This window comes from Serinus canaria, chromosome 10, assembly GCF_022539315.1.
Source record: "Serinus canaria isolate serCan28SL12 chromosome 10, serCan2020, whole genome shotgun sequence".
Classification (NCBI taxonomy): domain Eukaryota; kingdom Metazoa; phylum Chordata; class Aves; order Passeriformes; family Fringillidae; genus Serinus; species Serinus canaria.
In genome coordinates, this window is record NC_066324.1 from 4070712 (window position 1) to 4085099 (window position 14388).

At 42.3% G+C, this 14388-nt stretch overlaps 1 protein-coding gene across 2 annotated transcripts in view; it reads left to right on the plus strand.

Moving 5' to 3' along the window:
* The window catches only part of IGF1R (insulin like growth factor 1 receptor), a 170038-nt gene that overhangs the window by 128060 nt on the left and 27590 nt on the right, over nucleotides 1–14388 (plus strand). For both annotated transcript variants that reach the window (XM_050978276.1, XM_050978277.1), the window contains exons 4-10: nucleotides 2015–2160; nucleotides 3623–3767; nucleotides 6831–7045; nucleotides 9044–9170; nucleotides 9703–9941; nucleotides 10403–10570; nucleotides 10748–10952. In XM_050978276.1, the coding sequence (XP_050834233.1) occupies nucleotides 2015–2160; nucleotides 3623–3767; nucleotides 6831–7045; nucleotides 9044–9170; nucleotides 9703–9941; nucleotides 10403–10570; nucleotides 10748–10952 (1245 nt within the window). The remainder of the gene's footprint in view (nucleotides 1–2014; nucleotides 2161–3622; nucleotides 3768–6830; nucleotides 7046–9043; nucleotides 9171–9702; nucleotides 9942–10402; nucleotides 10571–10747; nucleotides 10953–14388) is intronic.

The following is a 14388-nucleotide window of genomic DNA, read 5'->3' on the forward strand; positions in this document are numbered from 1 at the left end:
AGTAATCATATAGGTGTCAAATAATGGTGACAAAAATAATGCAGCAGCCAACAGTATCACACAGAATAATTTTTTGTACGAGTGTCACTCTCCTCCTGTTATTTAATTCTAGCAGTTGGAGCAATGTTTGCTTGCGATTTTTGTAATTTCCAGTGGCTTAAGCAAGCAGCCTTCATTGCCCGCTGTCCCTTGGAAATCACGGACTTTCAGTAAAGGATAGTCAGTGTTCTAAAATCTGTAGTGCTTCAGTATTATGCTAAAAGATGTCTTTGTAGGCTGCTGTGTTTTCTGGAAAGGTGTTTGTGGTGATGCAGCAGTTGTGTGTCTCCGCGTGCGTGTCATCCATCTGTTCCAGGCAGTCTCCAGTTGGCAGTTGGATACAAGCAACTTAACCCAGCCTTTGCCCAAATCCAGATATTCACCTGAGAAATGCAGCTTTTGTTATCTCCTGGAGCTTGTAGTAGCAGCTGTTTGAGCCGCTTACGCTGGAGTGCGCGGCCATCCTGTCTTATCTCTGCTCTCTGCAGAGATTGAAAGGAGCTGTAACTCAAGGCTAGTGAATGTTCTGTTCCCCAGAGGTGCTGTTAACAAATAGTTGCAAATGGAAAGCATTTCCAGCATTCTTTGTACATTTAGTTGAATCCTCTTTCTTGTGTCTGAAGCTTTCAGTGGTTTGTGGCATGTTAAAGAGCAGGATTTTGAAATAGGAGCTTACTACTTAGAAAAGGAGCTTCTTTCTGTTATGGTTTATGCATGGAAAACTGTTATCAATTTACATGTTTCTTTAAGCCTCAGAGGAAAGTGGGTTCACTTTCTTTTTAAAAAAAATAAATAGCAAGCCTCTGTCCATCAGTGTTGTCAGCAGAAGCCTTTGTCTTTGGAGCTGAGTTTGGGTTTTTTTCATTTTTGTTTTTACTTTCTAAAGTGTTACTAGGTGGAGTAAGTAATCATGAAATACTAAGTAAAATGCTAGAATTAATTGGAAAATAAAACTTTACCTTCAGTGAGGAAAGACATTTACCAGGAAGAGTGATCAAAGGGCCTGTGTTGTACACACACGAAGTGTCGAACTTTGAGATGAGTATGTAGGAAAAAAACATGGAGCATTTAAAAAGCTCCTGCAGCCAAAGGCTGGTCTGCCCTGAGTTCTTGTTGCTTGAGTTTGGCTGCTAAAAATGCTTCTGAGTGCCTGTGAGTATAAGGAGAAATGAGTCTGTGTTTCAGTGTTGCCTCCCAGCTTCTGGCAATCTGGTTTCTCTGTGTTTGGGGATGTGTGTTTCTTGATGTTTCCATCTGTATTACCCATTTTGAACCTGCTTAGACTTCTGGCCTTCCTCCCCCAATTTCTGTTGCCAGTTAGTTGTCCTTGCATCAAGACACAATCTTCTGTTTCCTTAAACTTGCTGCTTTAATGCCTCTTAAGCTGTAAGAAGTAGTGACTAATTGACTGCTCACTTTCTCCACGTCCCACCTGACTGTGTGTCCCCACAGTTGTCTTTCTGAGTTAAATGGCCAGGAGCATGGAATTCCCTAGTTCAGAGCTTTAAATATTGGTTTATGGACATGGACACAGACAACTTTATAGGAATGTGAACAGTATTTTCCCATCGCCAGTTCCTGGCTGGCCTATTTTGTGTTGAAACCTCCCTGCACTCTGAGGCTGCCTTTGTAAATGAGAGGGGAGGGGTTCCTGGGAACAATTCAGTTGGAGTAAATGCACAGTTGTAACGGCACTGGCTTTTACCTGAAGTGCCTTTGACTTTGGAAGGACCACAGAGCCTTCCAGAAGCTGGCAGACTGTGGGTATGGGTCACTGTATGATGTACAATGCTCCAGCTTCTCTGGAGTGCTGCAGGCAAGAGTATCCTGAACAAGCATGGCAGCTTTCATTCTGGCCTGGAGGATTTGCCAAAGCTTTAGAGGGAAATATCTTCCAAAATTCAACTCGGAGCAGTCTGTAGACTCAGGGTTGCATACCACTGTTTATTTTCTATGTCCTCCTCTTTCCTCACAGCATGTTCTGCAGCCCTTGCGAGGGGCCTTGTCCCAAAATTTGTGAGGATGGGAAAACAAAGACCATTGACTCAGTCACATCAGCACAAATGTTGCAGGGATGCACAATTCTCAAGGGGAATCTGCTGATCAACATCCGCCGTGGCAGTAAGTGATCGCCCTCTCTTTCGGAGCCCTGATAAGGCTGCTTTTCACATTTTTCCTTCTGTCGTCAGTGTGATGATAAGAACATTAAAAACTCAGCAAGCTGTTTGCTTTCCAGGCCCAGAGCAGTGCTCCTGTTTGATTTGGCCCTCTGCAGCACTGTCCTGCCCCACGTGGGTGGAATGGGTATGCAGCTCCCAGGGAAAGCTGGGCTTTTTTTGTTAGGGTTTTTGGCAGGACGAGGAACCAGGATTAGGCAGTTAGATGAGCAGTGGTCCCAAAGGAGTAATAAAGGCCCAAGAAGGTGGAAAAGTTGAAAATCTTTGCATCTGGTAGGTAAAAAACTTGTCACATGGCATTGTAAGACTGCAGAGCTTCACTTTTTAAGGCAAGGTGTGGTGTTTTGCTAGAACAGGGAATTCAGAGTGCTGAGAGCTCTTATAAAGCCTGACACTGTGCTGCTGGATGGTCAGCATTAGTGAGCTGGCCACTTCTGTCACATGTCTTAAGCAAGCAATGGATTAAATTTGTCAGAGCAGTGATTCATCAGCCAGGGAGGTGTTGACAGTTGATGAGCTCTTAAAAGCAGAGTAAAAATTGCTGTTAGTTTTTATTGGACTTGTATGTCCCTATGGAAGGTCCCTTTTAGTTTCATGAATAGGATTGAAAGATTGGGATCTGTTTGATTCCCTGCCTCATGCTGAATGAAAGTTCCAGGGTTTAGATACAGCAGCATGTGGATTTTTTTAATTTGTGGTCCCACTGCTACAGGTACAATCTTCCCCTAGGCGAGATGTTCCAATTAGCTGGGGCAAGCATGTGGATTTTTTAAAATTTTATTTAAGCATTATTTTAGAGTGCCAAAGAGCATCTGATTATTTGATATGGGAAAGTTAGTTATCTGGAACATGCTCTGTAGCAGGAGGACTTCCTGATGGTTTTATCTTTGCTGTTTCATCAACTGGTTCAGTTTTGTAGCTTTTCAGGTCATGGAAAGCAATGCTCTGTGACCCAGAGCAGACCAGAAACATACCCTCTCCTCTTCATTTTCAGTCTCATTCTCTGTTTTCCAGTGGAGCTTTCTGCCTGACCTTTGCTCCATACCCAAAGAGCAATTCTATCTCATGGTGTGTGCATTTAGACAAGGGTCTTTTCATCCCTGCCAGAATGCTGGCTCACCATTTGGTGCTGGCTTCAGAGGGCAATGCCCATGGAAAAATCAGGTGTTCCAGTATGGAAGAGCAAGACTGGTTTCCCACTGCTGCTCTGTGGCTTTATTTTGCCCTTCAACCATCTGGCTGCTCAGGCAACTGTTCTGGGGGAGGAAAACCAATGTCTCTCATTTCCAAAAGCAGCAAGTACAAACATTATCTTTTACTGAGCTACTGCTGGACGAAGCAGAATATTCAGAATAGTCAAAGCTGTGAATTCTGTTACAATAATGGTTATCCTTTTCTCACTGTAGATAACATTGCCTCAGAACTGGAGAATTTCATGGGTCTGATTGAGACAGTGACAGGGTATGTGAAGATTCGGCATTCCCATGCCTTGGTCTCCCTGTCTTTCCTGAAGAACCTGCGGTACATTCTGGGAGAGGAACAGGTGGATGGGTAAGTGTTCAGATATTTGTGACTGCAGTTTCACTGTCATAGAAAGCTGTGGAGAATAAGTCTCCTTAAACCCATTTACTTTCCTTTATGGACTCTCCTGTTCCACTAATATGCAGGGTTTCTCTCCTCATGAACACCTCTGCACATTGCTCATTTGCATTACTGTCCAAATCAGCATGTTAAATTGGGTATATGGCAAATATTTTTTGTGCTTTTCACTTTAGGTTTTTCTAGGTAGATTCTTTACATCAATAAAGCAGTATTGTTTGTTCTTTTTTGCTCTCTTTGAGAAAAGAGTGTCTTCAGAAACAATTGGATTTCTTTGTAGTTCTTTACTGTTGGGTTTTAGAAGAGTTTTATGGAGGAGTCAACTGAAAGGAAAGGGAGTGCAACTGGAAGTGAAACACAGTGCAAGTTGCAATTGTTTGCAGCTCCCTGAAATGTTAGCTTTACATGGATTATCTACTGAGCATGCAAAAGATTGGTCAGGAAAAGTTGATCCCTTGAAATGTTTGCTGTGGATTATATTGCTTCTATAATTACCGTGTGATGCTTATTGCTGTACATAACTCCTGTTTTTCTGTGATGGTAAAAGTTTGTCAAGGCAAAAGTTTTTATTCCTGCAGAGTGTGTGATGCTGAGGTGTGGTGAGGGTCCTTCAGTGAATTGTCTTGCTCTTTCTCATCCCAAATCAAGTAGCCATCCCAACTTTAAACCAGTGTTCTGTGGAAGCAATTATTCCCCTCCATAATGACAGAACTATTAAATGAAGAATTGGAGGAAATTGTAAAACAAAAGGTAGTGTGAGGGTCACTGGAAAGGTTGCTCACGTCTGACATCTGCCCTGACTGTATAAAGTTAAAGCACCAGGGATTCTTCACAGCTTCCTAGGTTGGGTACTGGAAAATGAACAGTGTGTGGCCTTCAGGAGCAAGTGGGGAGATGATGACTGAGGAGGAGGTTCAGTTGTGGCACTGACCTGCTCTGATGTTGTGTTTCAACCTCTGCAGCAAATAAAACCAAACAACCTCCCCCCTGCTTTCTACACCATTTTGAGGCAGAGGCATCAGCTGTCAGGCCAGTTGGAAGGTGTGAACAGAATCTCTAGCTGTTGTGTGGTTCCTCACTGAGGAATTCACGGCTTGTTTTCCCGGGATCATTGTTGTCAGGGTGTGGTGAATTCAGACAGTCTTAGGAGAGCAGCAAGGCCTGATCTCAGCACAGGATTCCAGCAGAGCAGGCACCCTGTGCTGAGGGTGGGTGGGGAATGAATGACACCCTCCAGACCTGTGGTGACACCTGGCTGCAGTGCAGATTCCCATGGGGATGCTCCTCAGCTTGGTCCCGATTTTGGGGGGTTTTCTCAGCTGCCCTGTGGGTGAGTGACGTTTGAAAAAGTGAGTTGGGCAGTTTGTACACTGAAATGTGAGGCTGGGTTTGTATGGAGGTTTCAGAAGCTCATATATTTAGCTTTTCAACCAAGGCAAGAAAACACTGAACTTTAGTAAGGTGCAGTACTTTCAAATCAACACCAGGTTTGGTGATGTCTGTCAAATCCCACAGGCAGTTCAACATCCTTGTTCTCCACTGGCAGAAAGCATTTAAAGCACAAACATGTCTCTGCTCCCATGTTAACTGAGCTCATTCTTCTCAGCATCTGTGTGAAGAGGTACCAGGTATAGCAACTTCATTAGAAATCAAGTCCTGGATAATTAAGGGACAGATGGAAATAAGAAAAACAACTTGGCTTTCACATTATTCTGAAAATACACTCTGCATTACAAGAAATGGCAAATCTGTGCAGATTGGAGCCAGAATGCAGTTTTTGTTTCAGGTTGGGTGAGAGAGGAATTAATGCTTTATTTTAAATGGAATAATTGATGGAAAACTATAAATGAATAATTATGGCAGCTTTTTATGAGCCCTGTGGTTTGTTTGCCACATTTCCCTGCAGAAACTCTGTAGTTAGAAGGGTTTGTAGAAAGCCCAGTGTAGCTCTGTTGACAAGGGCTTTTAGCAGTGTAAGATGGGCTTCATTGTGTTAATAGGGGATTTTGTGTTGCTGTAGTTAATGATGGGGGAACTTCCCAGCAGAGTAAAATAAATGCTGCCATGGTGGGTTATCTTGATTTAGGTTCATTAGCTTCACAGACCTTTATCTTATTTCCCAGTGGTGCATTCCTGTCCCTGCTATCCCAAATATCAGTGTCCTTGCAGGTGTTGTCTTGCAGCTGATGTAGACCCTACAATCTTGCTTCTGTTGCATGTTTTTGGTTTTTTATACCAATTCAGCCCAATTGAGTAGTACCAGGAATTTCTTCATAATATTTAATAGGGCTTTCATAATATTTAATAGGCCTTTTGCACACAGCTTTGTATACAGTATCTGTGGAAATAAAGGATGTGCATGTTATTCCAGGGCTGTGCTTAGGGAGTGGGCTCAGCACAGCTGCCTCTGTTTAGTTCTGTGCTCTGAAGTGTGGATCCTGTGCAGTCAGTACCAGTGTTTGCTGTTGGGTTTTGATGTACAGGTGCAGCTGTGCTTGGCACAATGTGGGAAATCTTTATTGGGCCAAGAGGTAGAACAGAAAGGCAAGGAAACCTCACTATGCAAACTTAGAGTTGCTTTTGTAAACATAAGCAAGAGCTGTGTTAATGACTGTTTTATTGTCAGGACTCCAGAAGGCTTTTCCTTCCATAAAGTATCTAAGGTTACTGCTTCCCATTTGCCACCAAATGGAAAATCCAGTGTGGAGACCTGCTGTTCAGAGGACATGAATTTATAAATTCCTCATAGCAGCTCCTTTGCAACTCTTAAAACACGTTGGACTGGGGTGTAGATGGTGTGGTGTCACCTTTGGGGTCCTGTGTCACCCTCCTTTCCTTGCCCCCTAAACAGTCAAAGTTAACTTGCTCCATGGGAGAGAAGAAAGCCCTTTGCTGAAAAACGATTTAAAGTAAGAGAGTACAAATACAGTATTTCAAAGTTTTCTTATAGTAAGATAATCTTTGTTGGAATGAGCTTTGAATTAAACTATCTTTTCTTCAAAAACTTCCTTCTAGGAATTACTCCTTCTATGTGCTTGACAACCACAACCTTCAGCAGCTGTGGGACTGGAACCATCATAACTTGACAATCAGTGAGGGGAAAATGTACTTTGCATTTAATCCTAAACTGTGTGTTTCTGAGATTTACCGTATGGAGGAAGTTTCAGGAACCAAGGGACGACAGAGCAAAGGAGATATAAATCCAAGGAACAATGGGGAGAGAGCCTCTTGTAAGTAAACAAACAAAAAAAATGTCAATGCCAACTGCACAGGAGGGTGTCACAAGAGCAAACCCAACATGCTGCCACATTGCTGACCATTGCAATATTTAGAGTTTAGGATTTGCAGGAGGCTTTCAGCCCTTCTGCTTGTTCAGGCTTTAAACTGTAGCTGTGAAGGTACCTTTACATGAGTGGAAAATGATGTGGTTACACAGTCCCTATCTCATCTGTAAAGCCCACTTGTAGGAGATGACTTCTTCCCAAATGCTCTGTTTTGTGTCAGCAGCAGCAGATAACAATAGGAGCATACCTGGGAAGTGAGAAATGAAATCCAGTAGTTTGGTGTATCCAACAAGGAGCAATTCCTCAGTCTCCTTTGTAACTGTGCATCATTATAGGGGTTTTCCTCTCTCTGATACTTATTCTTTCTCAATACTAATGAAGCTGCTGAGTAACAACTCCATAGACACCAAAGCAAACTGTTTCTGTTACAGTCACCTTCATTTAAGCTCCTGCCAAATATTGTACTTGGTTGCTCGAAATGCTTGTTCCAAACTTAGCTTGCTCTTCTTCATTTTCAAATTGCTTGCTTTTGAATTCAGAACACTTTTTAATGTTCTGCAGTATTCTTAAGCCTGAGTATATCTGCATTTTGGATGCAATCTGAATTTTGGATTCTGCAATGGTCAGAGTTGTTGGAAAGTCCTCTCTTGGTTTTGGTGGTTTGCACATCAGGTCTCCAGGTGTAAATGGCACGTTTAAAAGCAATCTCTCTTTAGGAATTAAGAATGCCTACAAGTTTTGCCTCAAACCCTTAAAACTGGCAATGCATTTTCCCCTTGGTTGCTTTGTGGTGTTTTTGGAGCTGAGTAAACTAAAATGGATCTTGTGTATAAGTCAAGTCCCCTTGTTGAGGATGGTGCTTACAAAACTAGGACACGTAGTCTGCTGAATGTCTCTTTGGGCGCGATGCAGACGCGCAGATGGCCCAGATCCTTCTTGTAAGCACCCTCCATTCTTTGCACGTTCAATAGAGCAAAGCCTTGCAGGCCTGGAGGAGTTGCAGACACACAGCCAGGCCTTACTACCACTGAGGCCAGTGCCAGCCGCTGCCTGCTTTTTTAAGAAACCAGTACAGAAAGCTTTCTGACTCTGAGAAGGGCAAAAGAATCAACAAAAGCTCAACTGCCTTTGCAAAGATAGCACCAACAGTGCCAGTGTACACGAGGGTGAAAACCTCTTTATTTTCAGAGCTTCTATGGAACATTAGAAACCAGCTCACAGTTGACAGAACACAATTTCTTCATCCAAGAATTAAGTTTTTAAAATGCTATTTTGTTTTGGGTTGGAAAGCTCAGTGAGTTGGTAGTGGGAAGCCATTCATTTCAAAGCTGTGGGCTTCCATCCAGGTCTGTTCAGAAGAGTAGCTGGAAGCTGCTGCCATCAAATGGTTGTGCCGTATATGAACTGAGTTTTGGAGTTCTTGGTCCAGCCTCTGATGAATGGGAATGTAAACTCCTTTGTCTTTTCCATGTTGTTCAGTGTCCAGAAAAACAAATGGTAGTTGTCAAAAGTTGTCCTGGAGAGTGAGCACACAGAGGCCAGTGACTGCTCCGCGCGTGCTTTGGAGCCAGATGATGAATTCAGTGCTTCCAAAACCAGTCCTGTGGATAAACAGGGCTTCCATTCCTCCCTCAGGGAGACTCTGAAGTAGTTTTCAAGAGCTTTCTGATGATGCATTAAAAGAAAATCTGCTTCAAAAAAAAATTAATAGCAAGTGGCTTAAGCATTTTTTAAACTGATTGCCAAGGTCACTGCTTGCCCTTAAGCACTCAAATGTAGTAGGAGGAAAGAGGAAGCTCTGCAGAGACAAAGGCTTTTGGTATCCTCTGGTGCCATAGGTGCTACTGGAAAGGCTCATCAGCTAAAACTGATATCTAAGGAACGGAAAACACTGAAAGGTGGTGTGTTGCCTACTCTGGCATATCCTGTCCTTTTGCATTGCAGGTGAAAGCAAAATTCTGCATTTTGTTTCCAACACGACCCTCAAGAATCGGATTAAGCTGACATGGGAGCGGTATCGCCCTCCAGATTACAGAGACCTCATCAGCTTCACTGTTTACTACAAAGAGGCGTAAGTAGATGGCATCAGAGATGAACCAGGGCAGTGCAAGGGAGAGCAGAAGATTCTGTTCCTACTGTAGGGAATGCTCATGCAGTTTGTGCATTTCATCCTCAAGTCCTGCTTTTGTTCTGATTCTTTTCTTGGTGGAGCACAAGCCTCCTTTAAAAAGAGGATTGGTTTGATTGAGTCCTACAAATGGATTGCAAATCCATCAGGAGGTTACAAATCTGAAAGTCAAACGATGACATTATTTAAAGTCTAAATGTGTCTGATGCATTTCACTGCCTGTTTTGAGTAAAAAAACAAGATAAATTTAGAGATTTTTTGGAGAATATTGCTTTGTTGCTCATGACTAAAACTGAACTCTGAAATTTTTACTGCTTGGAAATACTTTTTTTTTTTCTGGTATATTCTACTGTGGAAAGCAAGTAAGCTTGATTTGTTTCAGTGGACAACTTTGAAGCGAGGCACTCTTACACATACATGACAGTCTTTGGGAGACAATAAATATTTGTGCTACTTTTTTCTTTGAATATTTCAGACCATTCAAAAATGTGACAGAGTATGACGGGCAAGATGCGTGTGGCTCCAATAGCTGGAACATGGTTGATGTTGACCTGCCACCAAACAAAGAGAACAATCCTGGAATTCTGCTGCAAGGCTTGAAACCTTGGACTCAGTATGCCATTTATGTCAAGGCTGTTACCCTCACAATGATGGAAAACCATCATATTCATGGAGCAAAAAGTGAAATTATATATATTCGAACCAATGCTGCAGGTGAGATGCTGGGCTCTGGGGTGAGAGGTTGATAATGCTGCAGGTGTGATTAGTGCATGATTGTACAAGTACTGTTGTTGGTACAGAAATAAAATTTCTGGGCAGATGATGTGCATAGTGCTAGCAGTTTCACTAATTATGAAAGTAGTATTAAAATTGGAATTAAAACTTTTTTTGAGGTAATACTTTCAATAGGAACTATGGGAGCTTCTTGAAGTTAGAATTGCAGGCTTTGTTCCATTGTAAAGATTAATTTAAGTACAGCTTTGGGTTGGGACTTGGTTGAAGTTGAACCCTTAACTGTTGGCATAAGTAAAAAATCCTTTCTTTGAAATATGTTGTTGTTTTTCCTTGCAGTATAGAAATGCATTGGGATTCACTCAAAAGCTTGCATGGAAATACATTGTAGAGTGCTCTAGATTTAAATACCTTTCTTCTTAATTTGTTTTTTCCTTCTCTAGTGCCATCCATTCCCCTGGATGTTATTTCAGCATCCAACTCCTCATCCCAGCTGATTGTGAAATGGAATCCTCCCTCTCTTCCCAATGGGAACCTCTCCTACTACATCGTGCGCTGGCAGCAGCAGCCTCAGGACAGTTACCTGTACAGACACAATTACTGCTCCAAAGGTAGGAGAACCAAATGCCCTTGTGGGGAAATGCCTGGGACTCTGCCTGCCAGGGCTCTTCACTGGCAGGAGCTAAATAACAGCCAGTAGAGGGAATGGGTAAATAGGGATTGTTGTTGTATCCATCATCTGGAGAGAAAGAAAGCAGCTCTGTTCTGTTCTTTTCTTTCCTTTCAAGATAAAGTCCCAATTCGAAGATATGCTGATGGGACCATTGATACAGAAGAAGCCACTGAGCCCACCAAGCCAGAGGGCTGTGGGGGAGAAAAAGGACCTTGTTGTGCTTGTCCCAAGACAGAGGCAGAAAAGCAAGCGGAGAAGGAGGAAGCAGAGTACCGGAAAGTCTTTGAGAACTTCCTTCATAACTCCATCTTTGTCCCCAGGTAATGGGTTTTGGACAATTCTTTGGAAGTAGGGCTGATAATTTCATCTTTTAACATTTCTCAGAGCTGAGGTTTCCTGGACATGACAGCACACAGAAACACCTGAAACACTGAACTTCACCTTTCCTTTCATGTGAGACAATCCACAGCCTTACTTTGCAGTTTCTCTTATTTGCCAATTTTCATTTCTTTCTTTCAATTCTAGCCCATAGTAAGGGTTCTTACCTGTATTGATCAAGGATTTCAGTAATGGTTTCTTTTCATACTCAAGAGACACTTAAGGAGCTTGTTGTCTCTAAGGGTTTCAGAGACAAGCAACATGAGGCAGACAGAGGGTTTCAGATGTAATTTTTCTCTAAATAACCATTTAAGTGCTTGTGCTCCTAATCTGAATGTATCTTGGAAATTAAGGGCACAGTTGCCTCACAGAATTGAAGCTGCACCAATTGCAAAGGGCTTGTGTGTTTCCTGGGTCAGCACTGCAGAGAATTATTAAATATTTCCACTCTTCCACCATAAACACCTGCTTACATGTTAAGTGGAATTGTAATGATTCCGTGCTGCAAGACAGAGTAGATTCTACTGAATTAGTTGGTGATTTTGATCCTTGAGTTTCCAATTTATCTTTCAGATAAGGTGTTGTTACTTTGGGGAATAGGCTGCTGGGGCAGGGCACACAGTGTACAGCTGTTGTGTTACAGTCTTTAATACACTGTTGGATCTCAGTGGTGCATCCTGTCTCATTCTCCCTCCTGGCAGGGGAAGTCCATGGTCAAATCCTCTGTTTGAGAAGTCTAGTGTGGCATTGATGCTGGTTCATATAATACTCCATTGTGATTTTTTTTGACTTTTATTCAAGGATGTGTTGGATTGATTTGTTGGGGTTGAGACTTTGATATTTGCAATGCTTCTTAGCTTTATCCAAAGAATGAGGAGCTAGATGCTGCCTCTCTTGGGATGTGTGAAGTATCTTATCTGAGCTGTGTTTGGGTTACACTGAGCATTTGTGCAGAGATGATGAGAAGCAGCAGCCAAGATCAGGTACAGGGAAGTTACAGCCTCCATGTCTGATCATGATGGAAGTGCTGAGCTGTGGGAAATCACAAGATCTGATTTTGGACTTCATGAAATAGCACAGCGAGGAGTTTTGGAAGCCATGTGTCAAGTCTAAACCACTTGAAAGTCTGTTGAAAAGGAAGTGTTTCCATTTCCCCAAACATTTGTAATTCAGAATGTGTTGTCTTCTCCCAAATTTTCTTGCAGTCCTGCCCTTCTCCAAGAAAACTCACAGAATCTTGAACTCAGTAACAAACAAACTGATCAGATCACAGAGAATTTCCTGAAAGTTGTCCTTTTCTCTTAAATTACTGCCATTAGGGTGTTTTGTAACAGCAGGAGCAGATAAGGGACAATGCTCAGCAATAGCTGCATAGCCAAGCAACTTTTAAGAGACTGTATGTCAGAGAAATTAAAGTTTATGAGCTGGTGAGACATCTCCATGGGACACATCTAAGCAGCTTGTTACTTGATGTCATTTTTTTTCTCTCTTTTCCAAGGGAGAAGTTAATTAATGTGTTAGTGCAAGCCTCAATAGTAGTATTTGTTTCCAGTGTTCTACCTGTGTCCAGGTTATTATGAAAGAGTTGCAGTATGTAATACAGCATGGAAGTATTTGACTGGTTGATTTTAAGATTGTTTAAGAAGTCTCTTGATCTAATCTCTTGTGTAACTTCTGGATGACCCCATGTGTTTTAGTGCTGTGGTGGATTTCAAACAGGACTCTGCTTAGTCTTGAAGAGACACTCACTACCAGACGAGAATGAGTTTCCTCTTCAAGGTTTTTGTTTCTCTGATGAGCAGGATGGGACAGGCTCTGTGTGTAGTCTGAGCAGTAACGTTAAAATTGCCATGAACTACAGAAAGAGTGACCTTTGCTGTTAAATAGCCCAAGTTTTTAAAATACTTCTGATTGAATTTTTATAGTGTTATTTTTAATTTTTGTATTGCAGTTTTTTCCTTCTTCTTAACAGAATAAATGATTTTTCAAGTTTTTATCTCTAGGCTTTTCCTTACTTCCATGAATTTTGCCTTTATCTCCGCATTTCATGAATGCAGGAAGCTGCTTGACCAAATAGCACTGAGGTCAAATCTCAAATGATGTTTTAATTACTTTTGCCTTGTGGTTATCCTGCTGCTCTTTTCTCTTTCTGACACCACTGTAGTTTTCACCAACAAGTTTTTTGTTCCTTCATCTTTTTCTGCAAAGACAAGGTAGGGCTGTAGTCCCCTCCACCCCCAGATACCACCAAAGATTTGAAGCTCCATGCATCCCATAAAAGCAGTGAAAAGTCAGGCCTTTTGGGTTCTTGCATTGGCACATGCTTTTGTGGTTGATTAAGAATGAACTTTTTATTTTCACTGCTTTGACCACAGAACCTGCACAAATGTTCATCAGTTCAGGCTTAGGCATCCAACTTCTTACTGATGAGAAGTTTGTTCTTTCCACTGAGCTAAAGCAGTAAATCAATACACATTGTAAACAGGGTGAATAGGTTTAGTAACTTCCATAGATACCAGTGTAGACAAGGCACAAATGCTTCTGTCCTATGAAATTGCCTTAACTGACAAGACACTCACTTGTGTGTTGCTTAAGCAATTTGTTGCTAGCTTAGGAAATTCTTTCTTGTCTGTGTTTATTTCTGTGACGTGGTTTACATGGTGGTTAGAGTGTCAAAATGACTACTCACTACGTAGTAAAAGGATTTTGGAAATTTTTGTAGTGAGCTCCCAAAGAAAAAAATTCATCCAGCCTCTGCCAGAAGGTTTCAAAACCGAGTGAGCCTGTTCTTGGCTCTCTCTGCAATGTGCTGCTCTGTGGCTGCCTGTACTCAGATGATATATTTGACAGTGAATTAAGTTCTCCTGTTGAGTCATCTTTCCTCCTGTTGTGTGTTCGAGGGAGGCCTCGTTTGCCTGGTTTGTAATTTTCTCTCTGGTAGAGCTGTTGGACCTCATGCCCTTGGTACCTGTTGCACTGGCCAGGTGTTCCATGGGCACTGGTGAAGTGATTTCAAGGATAGGATTCAAGCCCAAATTGGTTTTGTAGCGTGACTCTTCAACCTTTCTCCTTTACCTCCCCTGGGCTGTTGCTTTCTGGATTTGAGCATTCCTGCAGCCCTTGGAGACAAAGGGGCAGGAGCAGTAAAGCCAGACTGCCCCTTGTAGTTGGTGCTCCTGTACAGAACAGCCTCAGATCTGGGCCAGGACCAGGGGACAGGTCGAGTATATGGCCACAGGGTGATGGTTTCCTTATCCATGTGGTTCTCAGAGTATCTTGATCCTTTTCCTGTCACTTGGGGCTGTCCACTACCGCAGTTCCCTGGGCTTGAGAAAGCAATGATGTGGCTGTAAATCCTCAACTTCTTAACTCTGCTTA